The sequence below is a fragment of the Carassius gibelio genome, chromosome A3 (assembly GCF_023724105.1).
Source record: "Carassius gibelio isolate Cgi1373 ecotype wild population from Czech Republic chromosome A3, carGib1.2-hapl.c, whole genome shotgun sequence".
Taxonomy (NCBI): Eukaryota; Metazoa; Chordata; class Actinopteri; order Cypriniformes; family Cyprinidae; genus Carassius; species Carassius gibelio.
The window spans coordinates 8317460-8336697 of record NC_068373.1 but is presented as its reverse complement, the minus strand read 5'-3'; the positions used below and the strand labels follow the sequence as shown (position 1 = coordinate 8336697).

Genomic DNA, 19238 nt, shown 5'->3' with positions numbered 1-19238 from the left:
TGCAGCCAATGTTAACCTTATTATAAGAAAACACACACACAAAAACATTACACATTTTTCCTGTGTGTTAGGGAGGGTGGGCATTACAAAGTGCTCTTTTTAAAGGAATATTTTGAAACAGTCATGAAAGTGGCCATTTTATTTCATTAATATAATATTATCTGCAAGTACGTTTTTTTAAAATACTATAAAGAAGTGAAGTACACTACAAGTGCACATTCGGTACAATTAAGCAAACTTATTTTCCACAAAGGTAGGGCTACATGGGATAAAAGCCCAATTTTGATCATACAATGCATAATGATCAGAATAAAAATACTTTTTTCAATAATAAATGAATGAAGCAACATCAATTGTGTAAGATGTAGTAATCAAAGACAGTTCTAATTTAAAATCTTTTTCAAGAAAAGCAGTCAAGCAAAGGCCCCATCATGGCGTAAAAGGATTTTAGCCTCTGCAGCAAGCGGGCTTTTTACAGCAAATACAATCCTTTCACTTTTCTGATGTTTGTCTGTTGAACTATCACCTTGAACAAAACTGAATTTCATTGACGTTTCTGTCTAAAAAGATATGAGAGATTTAAATCTTTCTAAATCTGACACATTGTAAAAATCAATACATGTTTGATCCATTTTCTTCAAAATCAACATTTTGTCATTGCATGCTAAGACCTCATTCACTTCTGCAGTGCATATTATCAAATACTTCCTATTTTGAGAGAAAATACAAGGGCCTTTTACCAAAGGGCTGTACCCTACTGTGCATTATGCAGGTGTGTTATAAGCTGTACAGTGTACTATTCCATTCAAAACACAGCCAGAGATTCGTACACTACCACGAAACAAGCAAACATTGTTGAGAGTGAGATTTCCAGTAGTGCTGTTCGTTTCTACCTCAGACTGCAGTTAGTGTGTGCGTTCATAAAGTGTTTGAGTACTCACTCTAGGGTCCATGGCATCTCCAATTAGCCTGTAAGCACTGCAATTATGTAATGCTCACCATCTGTACCGCCTCCCTGACACTGCCCTTCAGTGCTTCACACACACACACACACACTTATTCATGCTCAAATACACCACTGTAAACAAATTGGTACTACAAGATATTTAGCAAAATTATGTTAATGATTAAGAAGTTAATTAACTTTGACATCTATTTAACATGCTAATGTCATTCATTTTCTCCAACTCAGTCAAGGCAGAATTTTTTTTAAATTAATAAAACTATATATATATATATATATATATATATATATATATATATATATATATATATATATAGTTTTATTAATTTAATCAAGTAACTGCTGAACTTTCAAGAAATCGGTTGTAGTCTAATATATTGTTCACACTATAATCACTGTTACAGTAAACATGGAATTAATATAGAATTTCTTTAAAAACATAAAGTAAATTATGATATTATAACTCAGTGTGTTTGTGCCTCACAAATGGCATATTGTAAGTGAAGTTATATGTGTACACAAATTAAGTACATTATTACAACAAACATGCTTTGTGCAATGATCATTTGTTTTATTGAAAATATGTTAGAGCTGAACATTAAATATCATTCATAATTTATTTATATATATTTACAATATTATTGTTCAAACAAAAAAAATACTCTAAAATCAAATTGTAATACTAAATTTTTATTATATATATTTATATCAAGAAAATTAAATTATTAGTTAATTAGTTAGCAAGTTATATTGCATATTATAAATGATTAAATATTATAGAATTATATAATTTTTATATAATATTATAAATTAATTAGCATGTCTTTAGCAATTACTTATCAATTAGAAAGTGACAGTAAAAAATGTTACATTTGTGTGTGTGTGTGTGTGTGTGTGTGTGTGTGTGTGTGTGTTTTTGTGCTAATTTTGATTACATATAAAGAAAAGTATAAAAGAATAAAACGTATTACTAATTATGACTGTTCCATCTCATCTCACCAAAGCACCTCTGAATGTTAACTCCTTCACTCCGTCAGCATTCTTTAAATATGCACGAATGGAAAAGACGGCATAATGCAAATTCTGCAAACTTGACCAAAAACACACACACAAAAAACACAATTACGATCAAGGCATTGGATAGACGACCCTTGCATGTGCACAGTGATAAGACCCTATCCACTCACCCCAGATGCTTCCAATCTGATGGCCTTTGAGCTGATTTACTCAATCATGCCTCGTCACTTTGTTCATTTCATGCCTGGAAGATCGCTCTGATTGTCGTGACTGCTTTATTTTCCCTAACGGTGCCACCACATCTATCACTCCTGTTGTTTATCCTTCACTCTCATCCTCCACAAAATGAGCCCATTCATCAGATTCAGGCCCGTCTCCTCTCCTTATAAATCCTCAGCAAGGTAATCTACCCTTATCAGAGTTTATTAGACCCTCTGTCCACGGTGAAATACATCTCCCTCCACACCCTTAAAATCCAGCTTCCTCCGCGCAAATGTAAGGTCAGTTCACATACACCAAAACTGTAACTTGAATCACCATTTGGTACACCGCAGTTGTTTTGCATCAGGGAGGGCTAATACTCCTGATATTGCAGTAAACTGCTTTGGTTGAGGGCTGTAGCTATTTCAAACATGGGCTGTGAATGAAATTTCACACTAATCAAACATCATCTCTACTCGTGGGGCTCCAGGGGGGCCAGACATCTACACAGTAGTCACATTTCATATAGATCACTTTTCGTTTTTGTATTTTTTTACGCAAATAACATTACCGAGCACTCATAGAATCATGAACCAATAATTTTGTAGTCAGAATGGCCCAGGGATCCTGGTTTGGTGGGATATCTTTGGCAATTAGCCCCCTCATGGTACTGTAGATGTTGTGAAACCATCATTATGTGGGAAAAATGATCTTTTCCCATCTCTAAATGATTTAATGTATCTTAAATTTACTTACAATTGACTAAAAATCACAGAAAAGTCAAAAACTCCAGCACATAAAACAAAATACCCAATGAATGTCTAGTGGCATTTGGCCACTAGACATTATAAAAATTAACAGCGAATGAGTAAATCATGACTTAAGTTTAATTTTTGGGAGTGAACGAATGCTTTGAGAGTTAATTTAGAACTTATATTTAGCAAGTGTCTGACTGATATGAATCATTGCCTTTAAGTCAGGAGTTTGGAAATAAACTTCAACACTGGCAAACAATATATTTATCACTGTGTGTGTGTGTGTGTGTGTGTGTGTGTGTGGGCATGTTTTTGTGTCATTTCAGGACACAACTCTGTATAATGACATGGGTATGACACAGGTATTACAAGGAGAGGGTGACTTATGAGGACATAACCCATGTCCCCATTTTTCAAAACGCTTATAAATCATACAGAATGAGTTTTTTTGAGAAAGTAAAAATGCAAGTTTCCTGTGAGGGTTAGGGGTGGGGTTGGTGAGTGGCGATATAATATACAGTTTTTACAGTATAAAAACCATAACGCCTATGGGATGTCCCCACTTTTCACAAAAGTGTGTGTGTGTGTGTGTGTGTGCTTGTATAGTGAAAGGTAAAAAACGGACGCAGTATTTGTTTGGGTAAGCAGAATGCCTGTGCCCAGCGTATGTCTGGCACCGGCCCATGAACCCGCTGCCCAAATCACTTTTAATGGCATAATGAACACGGCTGCTGGAAACCACCCATTTCTGCTGAAAAGCCGCAAATATCACAGAGCTAATAATGGAATAAAGCATGCACAAGGGACACAAAATCACCAGGCTAGCAAACAAACACATCTACAAGACACCAGTCCTGTCAGCAGGCTTCTCTCCAACATTCATACATACATGCATATATACAGTAAGTACTGTACATACAGAGATGGCAACCGCTGCTCAGAATATAGGGTGCCTGGCCTCTGTTGCTAAGCTACAAATTGCTTTTCCTGAAGGCCATTTTTCTCTGTTACAAAACAATATTTGTCCAATACTAATAACGAATGACATCATTTCCAAGTGCAAAACATTTTCGCAAGCAAAGATTTCTAAAATGGGGCCTCCATATATTTCTAGCCTGTAATCTTCAGTTGTTTACAAGTGCTGGCGCTATGACCAGCTGTTGACAGCCAGCTATTATTTGAAGTGCAGTAAAGTGCATCAGGACGGAGAGCGCGCGGGAATCAGTCAGCCAAACTGACGTGCTTTTGGTTCCACATTGGTGATACTCGAAAGATACTCAAGGTGAGGCAAAAGGTAAAAGCTTCTAAACCAGCATTTCAAACGCCCAACAACCTCACGCTATTGATTCAACGTGTCTCCAACTCAATGGTTGTCATGGAGAATCACTTGTGCGTCTTTGAGAGAAAGCTAAAAATACCTTGTAATAGACAGAAATCCATATATGCATTACACTTTCAGTAATGCTCTTTATAATATTGATATTTCTAGTTTATTAGATTACCACGGTTGGTAATATTTTACCAATGATTAGATTATTAGCTAAATGATGCATCTCAGCGAGATGCAAAACAGTGCCATGATTCAGTGAAAGCATCAGATAAAACTAGTATTTGTTTATTTACCATAATGCAGTTTGATTGCAATAGACACATATTAACAATTAACAATAATTAACACAAATCAATATCTCTTGTCCGTTTATTGCAACAGTGCAATGACTGGAATAAAAGTATCCATTTGTTCATAATCAAGAATAACACCTTTTTGGGTTTATTTGGCCATAATGACTGTGCATTATCACTTCCGCTTCAATAAGCGATCAGACTTCCTTTGTTAGAGGAAATAACACATTTATTAATGCACAGCACGTATGAATACTAGAGCAGTCGGCCTATACCTGCCGCTAAATCTGCAGCATACTAAATACGACTCATGCTGCCTCTCTTTAGAAACAGTGACAGGCTGAAGGACAGCTTACTTTCAATTCTTCCATATCGCTCTTGTTCATTTTTCCCTCTTTGTGTGCGTGTTTTTTATTTTAACACCCATTAGTCAGTTCTATTGGCTTTGTCACCATGGAAACTGGACTAGCCATGTCTTCCCCGGTTCTCTAGTCTTCTCTAGTTCCCTCTCCCTGGTGGGCGGTCTCTGTTTCTCTCACTCCTGACTGACACCTCACCTGCCCTATATGCACACCAGAATATCTGTACATCCCTTGCCTGATTCACACTACAGGTTACATAACAGCAAGCCTGCCTTATACAGCCACTGTGAATGCCTATGTTAATATATATTGTAGTAAATGCATAAAGAGTGGCCAACCATCACCGCAGGCACTAGCTAAAACCAAAAGTGCATTTTTTGAATGAGAGTTACCCATCAAAATCATTCCTGTTCTCAAAGTGGATGTTCAGGCTTATTCAGAAGCAAATGCATGCAATTCATTTCCAAATGCATGCAACACAAGTAGTTTCTTGAAAGCTTCCGATGAAACCAAAAGCCCATCAGTTGTGCGAGCATAGTTTTTAATGTGATGTTTCAAGGTGAAGCTGGATCAAAGCAGGGTTCGAATACAGCTGCAAAGCCACGTCTCCGCACTCAGACTGCATACATCATTTGAAAATAAGTGGCAGCCGCGTACGTGCACGAGATTCCCACTGTCAAGCATCAGCCATGTCACATAACAGAGCGTCCACACAGCTTGTGTTGGCATTTAAATTACTCTCCTCCGTGGTGTGCTTGGACACTGCTCAACAACATTTGAAATAGCAAGCGGTCTCTTGGGAAGTGGGCAAATTTGCCTTAATGCAAGAACACGGAGCGGTTCTTGAAAAGTGTTGAAAAGAAAATCAGATGTATTTTCCACTCTGTATTATTCCATTTGGTTCCATTCAAAGAAGTTCCTGGGAGTTCCATCTTAGCAATTCAATCTCAAAATGGTTATTTCAATGAACACTTCCATGTTGGTGAATCCATTAAAACATGGTATTTCAAAACAGTGGTGATGCAATCAACTAGTCATAGTGCATCTTCACACTCTCAAAAGCACACACAGAAACTCCCAGCAACATCACTTGTAAAACACAAACACACACACACACGCATGCAGGTGAAGCAGTGAATAGAGTGGCAGAAGACACTGAGCAGATGTTTCACATCTGGGAAACACTTCAGGGAAAAAGCCAACCACTGATTTGAAATCCCAGGGGCCAGTTCTCCAAAACTTGCAAAGCCTGGCTCTTTCTGATTTATGTTATCATTATAGTTGTGACTGATGCATTTAGGAGCATAGAGCATCTCATTTCAAATCAATACTTCAGCTGTTATGGTGTCTCTGTGTGAGCAATACTCACTGTGATTTTGGTCTCCTTGATCTCCTTCTCCTTATTCTGCCTCCTGGCCGGGGAGGTGGAACCTGGGCTCTGAGGGGATAGACAGGAGACATCATCAAAACTGCTCTCTGCATCAAAGCTTTCCTCCAACTCCATTGCTCCGTGCCTCCTCTCTTTCGTTCTCTTTCTTTCTTTCTCTTGCTGTCTCACTCTTTCTGCACTTTCGCGCTGCTGCTCTGCCACCCCGCTCAACTCCCGCACACAGTCTGACTGCCTGGCTCTGTTGCTGTGGTGAGCGATGCAGAGTGGTGCGTGTGTGTGGTGGTGGGGGGGGTGGTCTCAGGGGGAGGGGGGTCATGGAAGCGTGACGAGTGTGAGGGAGAGAGAAACATGCAGAGAGAGTTGGTGAGGTACACAAGACTTCAACAACACTAAAGAGGGCACACAATCGACAGGAAAGAGGGGGCATCACTTTTCTGATGTACAGGTCAGATTTCACCCCAAAATGAAACAAAGCCTGTTTTTAGGACCATTAGCATTTTCTTTTAGCAATTTTTCACTGTAATGCAGAAATAACAATAATAATAATAACAATAAAAAATATTATACTGTTTACTGTAATGTTACTTAAAACTTGAATGTACTATAATTTGAATATATATATATATATATATATATATATATATATATATATATATATATATATATATAGCAAATTACAAAGTTCATGGTAGTGTCAAGTGTTGGTTTCTGATTAGTTCCTTTTTGCCCCTGTTTGGTTAATTTCCTGTTCTCTTCTTTAGTTAATTATCATTCTTTTTTTTTCCACCTGTGTTTGTTAATCATCTTGTTTGCTCCTTAGTTGCCTGCCCTTTATAAGCCCTCAGTTTCTTTATCATATTGTTCTTGGATTAATGTTAATTTAAATTGTTAAATCTGGTTTATACCTATTAAAAGACTCCTTTATCTTCACTCCTTCTTCATGCGCTTTTACTAAAACCAGAACCACCTGACAGAATCCAAGGCCGATTACAGAATAACAATGATGACTGGGGACGAGCTGTGTTGGAGAAAGCAGCTGGTTCTGGTCCGTAGGGCACAGATGAGCACACAGGATGCGGACCATGCCCTTCATCCCAACCAAGATGAGGAAGCTAAGGAGGAGAAGGCGGTCATCTCCAGATCTAGAGTTTGCTCCAATGTCGGTTCCAGCCCCGGAGCTTGCTCCAGTATTGGCTCCAGCCCCAGAGCTTGCTCAAGTCTCTGCTCCTTGCAAGTGCCTCCTAGAGTGCCCTCCGGTGCCCGCTCCTCCAGAGCATCCTACAGTGCCCACTCCTCGTAAGCACCTCCCAGAGCGCCCTCCAGAGCTCGATCCAGTGTTGGCTCCAGCCCCAAAGCCTGCTCCAGTGTTGGTTCCAGCCGCAGAGCTTGCCACAGTGTGGGCTTCAGTCCCAAAGCCTGCTCCAGTGTTGGCTCCAGCCCGCAACTCAGAGCTCATGGATATGGCATTACCCTCATGTTTCTCTGCGCCAATCCTCACTCCAGAGTCTCCTTCATCTCTGCTGGTCCCAGCCAGCTCCACTCCTCCAGAGTGCTCCTTCAGAACACCCTCCAGTTCCTGCTCCCAATAAGTGCCCTCCAGAGCCAGGATCCCGGAGCTCCCTGATCTTCCCTTGAGGCTCTCCTTGTCTCTACCCTGTTCATGTCCTGCAGCAGCCTCCAGTGTAGCCTCCAGCAGCCTCCCCACCCCCGGCAGTTTCTTCCCCCCAGGGTGAGGGATCAACTCTTCACCTCTCTTCCTCTGAGGAGGTTGATGTGGAGACTATTAGTGGAGATTTGCCACCCCTATCGCCCCAATATGAGGAGCTGTTGGAGGTGGTTACTCGCGCAATAGATAGATTAAAAATCAACTGGCCTGCCAAGAAACAATCTGAGCTGCAGAAAAGCAAGCTAGATGAGCGCTTTCTGCGTCTGAGGCAACCACCTCCACGCTGGAGCCTTCCTTTCTTTCCCGATCTCCATGACGAAATTGCGAGATCGTGGAAACATCCCTATTCTACCCACCTCTTCGGCCCCGATTGACAATATTATGGCAACGTGATGGGGGCTGGTAGAAAGGGGTTATAGAGCAATGCCTCCCGGTTCGGAATAATCTCTAAAGGCTCCGGCGTTGGCCACTAAGCCTCTTAAAACAACATCTACGCTGGTGGGCAAGGGTTATGTGGCAGCAGGTCAAGCTGTTACCCTCTAATGGGGTAGAGCGCAGTCCACCTCAGTATACGGTGGCCGTCTCACCTCAGTGCCCTTGGGAGGTTGGTCTGCCAACCCTGTCAGAGTTTCAGGGTGCAGTGGCTTCCAGCGAGCGCTGCTCCCAATTCGGAGGCCTCTTACACCAGAGCTCAGTCTCGAGAGACTTATTCCTTTAGTAGATTATTTAGTATCTTGGAAACAACTGCCAAATGTATCTCAGTGGGTCCTGCATACGGTAGAAAAAGGCTACTGCATTCAGTTTGGCTATCCACCGTCAATATGCAATGCGGTTAAAATGACACTAGCCGGCCGACTAGTATATTAGTCTGTTACTCTCTTGTTCCGAGGCCACCGTAGCCACCAGATCCAGTCTGTATCCAGATCAGAGGGTCACTGCAGTTGCCCGGATCCAGTACGTATCCAGACCAGATGGTGTATCAGCACCTAGAAAGAACCTCTACATCCCTGAAAGACAGCAGAGACCAGGACAACTAGAGCCCCAGATACAGATCCCCTGTAAAGACCTTGGGTCTCATTCATGAAACATTCGTAAATATACGAGTAAATGCGCGTAAAGAGAACTTCCCGAAAACTCTTCTCCTGATTCACAAAAACTTTGTAAACGTCAGATGTGATAGTGAAATGTGTGTGTGTGTTAATGAATTCCAATCAGTCGTAAATGGGACGCGCGTACACGCTCATTCTCAATTACCATAAATCCCGCCCATTAAATCAGACTGACAACTATATATGGGCATCATATTATGACACCAAACGAAGGATTTCAACATGTCTTCTCAAAAGCGAATGAAAAAGAAAAATTTCTCAGCTGCAGAAATTGAAGTTTTGTTATCGGAAGTTCATTCAAAACGCCACATTTTATTTTCAAGCGTACATAGTGGCGTATCAGGTCCTAAAAAAAAGGAAGCTTGGCAGCAGATTACAGATGCTGTTAATGGAGTTTCATCTGTTAATCGAACAGTCCCAGAAGTGAAAAGAAAATGGTTCGACATGAAGCTTGACTGCAAAAAACGAATTAGTTCACTTCGGAAAAATCGTATTCAAACTGGAGGAGGACCACCATCATCATCGAGCATATCTCCATGCGATGAACGCATCATTAGCGTTATTGGCGAAACCTCTCTGTCGGGTATAATTCCCGATGGTGACAGTGATGAAACCCCTTTGCAGGAAAGCACTTCAGCACAATCAAATGGTAAGGCTTCATAATTTTTTTGGGGCCAGCTGACATGGTAAAATAACAAATAATTTTAGAGGAAGTACACAAAGCGGTTTACATTTGAGCAGATTTTACTTTTTTGTAAAGACAGACAAATGCCAACTGTGTCCGCCCGTGAGACCACCGAAGCGGCAACCGGATCCGTTCATCTTACGGCTCCTGAACCGGTATATCCAGCAGCATCCCGCAGTGTTGCCTCTGCACAGAAGACGGCTTTAAGTCAGGAAGTGCTGGATAAGCAAGACAAAATTTGTCAAGCTGTGCTGGCAATAAATGATACATTAAAAGAAATAAGTGGAAGCCTACGAGAAATATGTGATGCTATTAAACCGAAGAAATAAAGTTTACTGAAACTATTTTGTGCGCTTGCTTTTTAATGCATACATACTCTTAGAAACGTAGAATTAGTTCCTGTCGCTTTGCAATTGCAGCATGAGATATGTCTATGTGTCGGATAGGCAACCTTGGAGGCACCATACCATGATCAGGTCTAATTATATCCTCTGGGTCTGGCAGACCATGTTCCATGGCAATGTTGTGTAGAACGGAGCAGGCCATTATTATTTTGTAAACCTTTTCTGGTCTGTATAACAGTGTACCACCTGATGTGTCCAAACACCGCCAGCGCCCCTTTAAGATACTGTTTGTGCGTTCAATAACTGACCGAGATTTTGCGTGTGCTTCATTGTATGCCATCTCCTGTCGGCTTTGGGGATTTATCAATGGGGTCATAAGCCATGGTGTCAGGGGATAACCATTGTCACCTGAGTGTAGGGGAGGGGAGGGAAAGTGTCAAATATTTGTCAAATGTTGTGAATAAATAAAATTGTACATACCAATTAGCCATCCGTCTGTTACTGCACCACTGTCCAAACGTCTAGCAACTGAGCTTCTCCGAAGAATGAAACTATCATGAGTACCACCCGGCCAGCGGGCCACTACATTAAGTAGCGCACATTTAGCATCACAAATTAGTTGCGCATTTATGGAATGATAGTTTTTCCTATTTAGAAATGGAAATGCATCATGTGATGGCGCCTTAATGCGAATGTGTGTGCAATCAATTGCTCCTATTACGTTTGGCAGGTTTGCAATAGCAAAGAATCTTTGCTTCACCTCCAACTGATGGACAAGGTTATAGGGGAATTTTATATATTGGGGCATTAGCCCTACTATGCAATCAAGAACATCTGGGATGATGCGACTCATGGATGACTGAGATATCCCTGACCTGTCTGCAATCTCCCGCTGGAATGTTCCTGTTGCCAAAAAACCAAGCACAGACAACACCTGCAAGTGTGCTGGAATGCTGTGGGATCGTCTAGTTTGCCTTCTAAGATTGTCCTCCAATATATTGCATAAATGCAAAAGAACCGGTCTGGGTAGCCTGAAACGACTAATTAACCAGTCATCATTCTCGGCAAGTAAGTCTGCGCGGTCTCTGAAAATACGCCTTTTGCGCAGCGCTCTATCTGCCAAATCTAGCAAAAGCGCTATATCAGCCATCTTAAATGTTTCTTGTTATGCCTGATTTTGGCCATTTTATAGGAAACAATTTCCGTAACAATTAAGGGGCTATTAGTTTTCCCAGAAAGCAATTAATTATTTGATTAAAGTGTTCCGTTTGCAGATCCTATTATTAGCTCGCATAATAAAAGTCAAAAGAAAAACCGTAGGCCTATGTAATTACTATATATATTTTTTTCAAAATGCTGTGTAAATATGTACCCGATTAAGGTGAATTAAAATGCAGCCGTATTAATGAGCAAAACGTTCAGACGTTAAACGCACTATTTACGCGTGGCTGGGAGCAGGTGTAGATTTCTTTCGTACCAACTAACATTTGGAAAATACGAACGTTTTAATGAATCCAAAAATTTACGCCAAAACCACTTTACATGCGATTTACACACAAATTCGTTCTGCTCGTGTTTCATGAATGAGACCCCTTGTCTCAGAGGACCACCAGGACAAGACCACAGGAAACAGATGATTCTTCTGCACAATCTGACTTTGCTGCAGCCTGGAATTGAACTACTGGTTTCTTCTGGTCAGAGGAGAACTGGCCCCCCAACTGAGCCTGGTTTCTCCCAAGGTTTTTTTCTCCATTCTGTCACCGATTGAGTTTCGGTTCCTTGCCGCTGTCGTCTCTGTCTTGCTTAGTTGGGGGTCATTTCATCTACAGCGATATCGTTGACTTGATTGCAAATAAATGCACAGACACTATTTAAACTGAAAAGAGATGACATCATTGAATTCAAAGATGAACTGCCTTTAACTGTCATTTTGCATAATTGACACTCTGTTTTCCTAATGAATGTTTTTCAGTTGGTTTGACGCAATGTATTTGTTTAAAGCGCTATTTAAATAAAGGTGACTTGACTTGACTTGACTATTAAGGTAGGAGGCCATCGAGGTGGTCCCTCCACAAGACAGGGAATCCAGGTTTTACAGCCGGTATTTCATAGTTCCAAAGAAGGATGGGGGGGTTGCGTCCGATCTTAGACTTACGTCAGCTGAACCACTCAGTTATGTCACTGCAAAATGCTAACCATCAAGCAGGTTGTAGCTCAAATCAGATATGAGGACTGGTTTGTCACAATAGATCTCAAAAATGCATACTTTCACATCTCCATCCTTCCACAACACAGGAAGTTTCTGAGGTTCGCTAACGGGGGCAAAGCTTACCAATATTGAGTACTTCCCTTCGGCCTTGCACTCTCACCCCGCATGTTCATGAAATGTGTAGATACAGCTCTGTTTCCTCTGCTTATGCAGGGCATCCGCATTTTGAATTATATCAACGATTGGTTGATTTTAGCTCAATCAGAGCACATGGTGGTTCGACATCGAGGTGTCCTTTGAATGTTTATGCTTATTAAAAGAATCCTTTATCTCCACTCCTTTTTTGTGTGCTTTTACTAAAGCCACGACCGCCTGACAGGTAATGAATGTATTCTAAGTTATGCTAATAAAATTTATAAAAACACTGTTGTGGAATCAGGGCAATATTTATAACTGTATGTTTTTTTGTAAAAATACATATATATTTAAGATAATTATAAAATAAAATATTATGTGGAATCAGAATGAAAAATTTTATTATTTCCACAAAGAACAGTTATAAGAAAACACATTTGGAGAAAATGTGTCCAATTGTCATGAAAACATTGTGTTATGTCAGGGTGATTTTATTACCGTAATGAAATTATATAAAAATGTGTTTTTCCCCTACAGAAGAGTAATGACAATTTAGAGGTAAATATGCTTTATTGTCATGAAAATCACAATGAGAAAAATAAAATAAATAAATGAACTGATATCTTAAATAAACATTTCAATATCTAAAGCTACAGTGTGTGACTGCAAATTTAAATAACAATATGAATAACTACAAATAAATAAAAGATAGGTAAAATTAGGAGAGAACAGAGTGTAAAAATGACGAGAGGCATTTTACTCAAATGGCAGCACACCCCCTTCATTCTCTACAGCATATGTGTTTGAGTGGAGAGGAAGGGAGGAGAAAGAGGGAGGAGGGGTGAAATGGGGCTAATTATCATTGGAGGTAAATTGTAAACTACAGCTGGCTGTCAACAGAGACAAACCACATGACCTGCAAAAACAAAGCCATTTCTCACCGTGTGAGTGTGTGTGAGAGTCCCAGCGTGAGCTTATCTTTCAGACAGGCTGATGTTTCAAGATTTCTGTATTCATCTTGCATCAGTGTTAGAGCTTCGAGAGGTGTGTGTGTGTGTGTCCAAGGCTAGTGAGTATGAGTATGAATATGTGCCTTATTTAAAGCTGCAGACGCTGCATCACCATCCTTGTGTGAGCAGGTGATGCAGACTGTGTGCTTAGCGTGTGTGTAAGCAAATATCTCCCAGCATGCATCAAGCTACGCTGCCTCCCCGCCGTGCTTGACTGTACTAGCATAGCATGTGTGTTTGCATTGTGTGCTGAGCATCCAATCTATTTGCACACACGCCATCTTTCCAATAAAAAACATGGTCAGTACAAGGCCAAAGAAACAGCATGCATAGTACTCAGTACAACTAGGAGCTAACGAATGTGCAAAACCTAATTTTCTGTCTTACCATCCTGCAGAACATGTCAGCGCCGGCCCACTTTTTGCGGTTATGCTCCTCACCGCTCACCCAGTCCCGTTCAGCAACTGTTCGGCAGCCTAGATTGTCCCAGCATCCCTCGTCTTCTCCGTCTAACCCTTCCCAGCTCCGCTTAAACCCAACACCTTTCCAATCCCGGCCTGAGATCAAACCCTAACTACATGCGAGGATCCAGAACTGGGCCACCCATATGGTCTACTCCTTGCCGCTCCCATTTTTACTTGCCGTTTACTTGGCCCTGCTTCTCCAGCTTCTTTAGCTGTTACTGTCCCCAGATTGGCGCAGATGGCACCAGATCTAACTGACTCACATATTTCTGTCCATATCCAAGTAGTAGTGATGGAAGACCAAGTCATTTGGTATTTGTAAACTGTTTGCACTTCATGCTTGGAAATATTCCACAGATTTTCCACGGAAGATTTATTATGTCCTACTCAATAGATAAGCGGGTGATAACTCAGAATGGGACTGTACCTGTTTGCTGAGGCTGGTCTTCCTCAGAATACACAAACAAAGGTATTGTTATATTATTTATGATGCCCCCCACTAGTCTACTGTAGGTAGTTCTTACTAGCTTTGATTGCTTATGTGTACTACATTTGGGTTACGACAGTATACAGTACATACATTGTCTTTCTGTATTACTGTTTTTATCATGAATAACATTTAAAAACTTCTTCAGTCAAGACAAAGAAATATTTCTCACAGTCCACATGCAACAGTTGGCCCAAGTAGGGGTCAATTACTGAATAAAGTTGCAACAGCAATTTTTCTTTTTCACAGACATGGCTGAAAATTGTTACCATATTTTTCTTTGCACAGTCGCCCCATGTTTCCTGTGAGTCGAGATGGTTTTTTACGCTAACTCTTGCAAAACAGCATCCCTCATTCCAAGCATTCAATTAAAAAAGATTTCCCCACACAGAAACATTATTGTGCAAACACAGTTGGCTAATCAGCCTCAGATACTGTAGGTGCTCACTGGTTCTCAATGACACAATTCAAAACTGGGTCTATTATAATAATACAGTGCAAGAGCAGCAGTGCTGTGTACACAGATTGCCTCTGGATAGTTCTGCCAGTGTTTACAGGGCAGTCATAGTCTAGTGCCAGACTGTTGGAGAATCATGCGGGGTGCCAGCTCAGAATCAACAACAATCCACAGCACATGTTTACAAAAGCCCACTGAACAGCATGGCTGTTTTAAAGTAAGATTGAACCTTTGTTACATCCAGTTACTCGGAGAGCAGAAATAACATCAGCACATCGAATCAAATCATAACTAACGGGTTAATCGCACAATGAAGTCAAGGTTCAGCTGGAAATATTTGTACGTGCATCATTTTATTGCAGTAAAAAATAAATTTGTGTTTCTATCTGGTCTTTATCCTTCATAATACTAAATGTTCTTTGGGATTTGCACTTCTAAATTGCTGATAGTTAGCATGACTAAACTGCCATGAATTTAAAATGTACTTCAATTACGCTTCAGTGGAAAACAAGAGGTCATTCCAGCTTTATGTGTCCCAGGCTGAGTGCTGGGGTTTGTCAGAAAAGAGAAAGAAGGAAGATGAAAACAGTGTGTGAGTATGTGAGAAAGGACATGAGACTATCGGATGAATCCAGATCAGCCTGATTCGCTCCTCTCCAGATGAATAGGCTATAAAGATGATGGAGTATGCTAATGAAGTATTTCAGTCTGTGGCGTCAAACGAAGAAGAACTGGGTTCTATGACTACACAACAGTATACTGAGATACCTTATCAACATTTCACATTTTTATCAACCAATGTACACATGAAAAAATGAGCCTCAGGCTATATGAAAGAATCACTGTGGCATATAAGACTGATACCACAGCAGTGGTGGAAAGTCCATCAAATCAGATACATTTGAAAAGGGCAACAAAATTTACTTTAATGTACATGAACATTAATGTTACATGCATGAATCATACTGTTCATATCATGTTTTTGATCATGCATCATGATAATGTAATGTTAAAGTACCTTACACTTGTACAATGTGTTATATGATATTTGAACATTGGTAGCACACAAATAACAAATCTTAATCTTACATTGCCCAAAATCAGATTTGTTTACCACAAAGGATCCATTTATCAGCTACAAAAGAACACACAATAATTGCAATACACTTGCAACTATGATAAAAAAAAAAGAGGTGGTTAAAATATATATATATATTTTTTCTCAGCAATGAAACAACATTACTGTGTGTTTTTGTAAAATGCTATTTCAGAAACTGGCAGATACTAGGTTGTAGTGTTAACTGGAAAAGGAGGATTTTTGTTGTTGTTGTTGTTGTTGTTTTTGCAATGAATGTGCTGCTTAATTCTCAATGTTTGTAAGACAGTCCAAAAACAATGATCCAAGGCACACATAAAAAAAAAAATGAAAGGCCTTATTTTAATTGGTCTCTTTTATAATAGAAAAATACATTTATAAAGATAATGTTAAAATGTTCCCACACCAAGCCTTTTCTTCTAAGAACATTTTTCTTGACAAATAACTTTTTTATTTTAATAAAAATACAATAACATTTATATATATATATATATATATATATATATATATATATATATATATATATATATATATATATATATATATATATATATATATATATATATATTTCTGTTATGAAATGGCCAGTTTAATAAAGGCTTATTCTGGTCTCTTACTCTGTAAAATGATTTGGTCCCACTTTATATTAGGTGGCTACTACTATGTACTTACATAAAAAACTAAGTACAATGTACTTATTGTGTTCATATTGTATTGTAAAACACTTTTGCTGCTAATGAGGTGGGATAGGGGTAAGGTTAGGGAGAGGGTTGGAGGTATGGGTAAGTTTAAGGGTGGGTAAAGGTGTAAAGTATGGGTCAACAGTGTAATTATAAATGTTATTACAGAAATTAAATACAGATGTAATTGCATGTAGTTTTTTTTAATATAAGTACAATGTAAAAACATGTATGTACACAATAAGTACATTGTACTTAATTATTAATTAAAATGTAAGTATATAGTAGTTAAGGCCACTTAATATAAAGTGGGTCCAATTATTTTTCTAATGATTTTTTATTTTTTCAAAGAAAACAAAGATTGCTGGAGCATGTTTAGCAAGAAAAATCTATCTCAGTGTTTAATGCGTTACTTAATTATCTGTGAAATTTACTAGCAATTTCTGAGTAAAAAAATGTTTCTACACCACATATATTTATTTTTCGATGTTAGAGATACAGACAAGAAAAGGCATCGTCAGCTAATTATGTTTGTACATTTGCATAGTAGATGTACCTGAATCTGACTATTGGTTTGAACACTAAAATCTAATTATATTACTCCATAAACACACGGTTCCAGACAGCCAAAACAACTGATATACACAGATACACACATCAGAAATACCTGATGTAGCTTTTCCAACCCACAGGAAGAGACAAACTCTTGATTTCCTCTGATAACATACTACAGGAGACTACTGGCTGCTGCCACGGAAACAGACAGACAAAAACAAATAAATAAACAAACAAATAAATAAACCCTTTTCAGGCAAACATGAGTTATAAATTAAATAAATTAGCATATTAGAATGATTTCTGAAGGATAATGTGACACTGAGTAATGATGCTGAAAATATAACAATATAAACTTTTAATTAAATTGTAATGTCTGGATGTCATGTAGAGAGCACACTCAGAGATTTTCGGAGATATCAGATATTTGAATGTTTCACCATGACCACTCCCTCTCCTTGGTCTTAAAAAAAAATGGCTGACTAAAATTTTGTGATCAAATTCAACACTCTTACACTATAAAACCCGACAAGTCAACGTAAACAGATTGCCTTGATTTAAACCATTTAAGTTTTAAAACTTTGCGATCAAGTAATTAAGTGATTAACTAAGTGCTGATTGAGAATTAGTTCTGTTAACAAACAGAATCACTGAAGAAAAGAGAAACACAAGAACTACTACGACTGACTTCAGACACAGACTTAGATGAAATCAACTGAAATAAAATACATGAAATCTCTCAAGATCTGATTAAACAACCCCACAAACAGCATCACCAGCTCCACTTATTAATAACCAGACTGACTTTATTTCTGTCACACGTCTACAGAAGATCTTATTGAGAATGAACTAAGGTTTAGATGTTGATTTATTGTTTCATTTGAAGTAACCATGTTAGAGATCAGTGTTTGCTTTAGTTGGGCTTGACTTCAGTCTTTGTATTTTCTCTGGCTGTTATAACCATGTGTTTTTAAAACATGTTTGTTATAACTCAAAAACCCAAAGGAGATATTTAGAGGTATTAGTTGTTATGCAGCTTACTGATGATGACATTCATAAATTACGTTGCTGTTCAAAATGTGACTAAACAGGTGCTGCATAATTAGTTCAGTTCAGTTTATATGAAGTTACCGAATACTTTGTGCACATACATCTTTCTTCTATGGTAGCAATTAGCAGAGGTGTCAAGTAACGAAGTACAAATACTTCGTTACTGTACTTAAGTAGAAATTTGGGGTATCTATACTTTACTTGAGTGATTATTTTTCAGCCGACTTTTTACTTCTACTCCTTACATTTTCAGGCAAGTATCTGTACTTTCTACTCCTTACATTTTAAAAATAGCTTCGTTACTGCTATTTCATTTCGGCTTGTTTCCATTCCGGATTGTCATCATTCAAAAAAAAAAAAAAAAAAAAACCTATCCAGATAAATCGCGCCAACCGGATGGAGTGAATTTGATTGTGGTTGGATGAGAAGTATAAACAAATATATTCCGACACCCTATTGGTCTGTACGCGATCCATCGCACCTGCACGTGACACAAATCACATCACAGTCCAGCCAGGACATAGACAGTTTTGGGTTCGTTTATCAAAAAATATATTTCTTAAAAGTAGAGTTGGGTATGGAACCGGTATCCGATCGCCTCAGAGTCAGTCCGCTTAAATTTCACATGAAACCAGCGTCAGACCGGTCTCCTTCCGTCTTTCAGCGCGCTCTTCAATCCACAGAGGCGCAGACCGCGAACGGAGCAGCGCATGCGCACTTAAACAAACAGAGGACACAAGGTGTGTGTTTATCGATAGATTGTTAGAATATCCATATCTGTGCAGTTCTTTGTCATAAATACAGTTTACAAAAGGTCACGAGGTAGCAGTCGGTTTCTCATCTGTAAAGTTTTCGCTCATCACACCACAGCCGGTTTCCTCCAGCGAAAATCTAGCCCTTAACACATATGAACGAACACATCCTTTAATTACACTTACTTAAATATACTTAATTTAATCATACGTACTTTATACATACA

At 39.1% G+C, this 19238-nt stretch overlaps 1 protein-coding gene across 2 annotated transcripts in view; it reads right to left on the bottom strand.

The window, feature by feature from the left end:
* The window catches only part of LOC127940951 (growth arrest-specific protein 7-like), a 29098-nt gene extending 15000 nt beyond the window's left edge, over positions 1-14098 (bottom strand). The window contains exons 1-2 of one of the 2 annotated variants that reach the window (XM_052536174.1): positions 13858-14098; positions 6292-6360 (exon numbers count right to left, since the gene is read on the bottom strand). In XM_052536174.1, the coding sequence (XP_052392134.1) occupies positions 6292-6360; positions 13858-13872 (84 nt within the window). In that variant the 5' untranslated portion in view covers positions 13873-14098. Of the gene's footprint in view, positions 1-6291; positions 6561-13857 lie in introns of those variants that run through there. The other variant, XM_052536173.1, reaches the window with a different exon arrangement.
* Positions 14099-19238: the final 5140 nt, after the last annotated feature.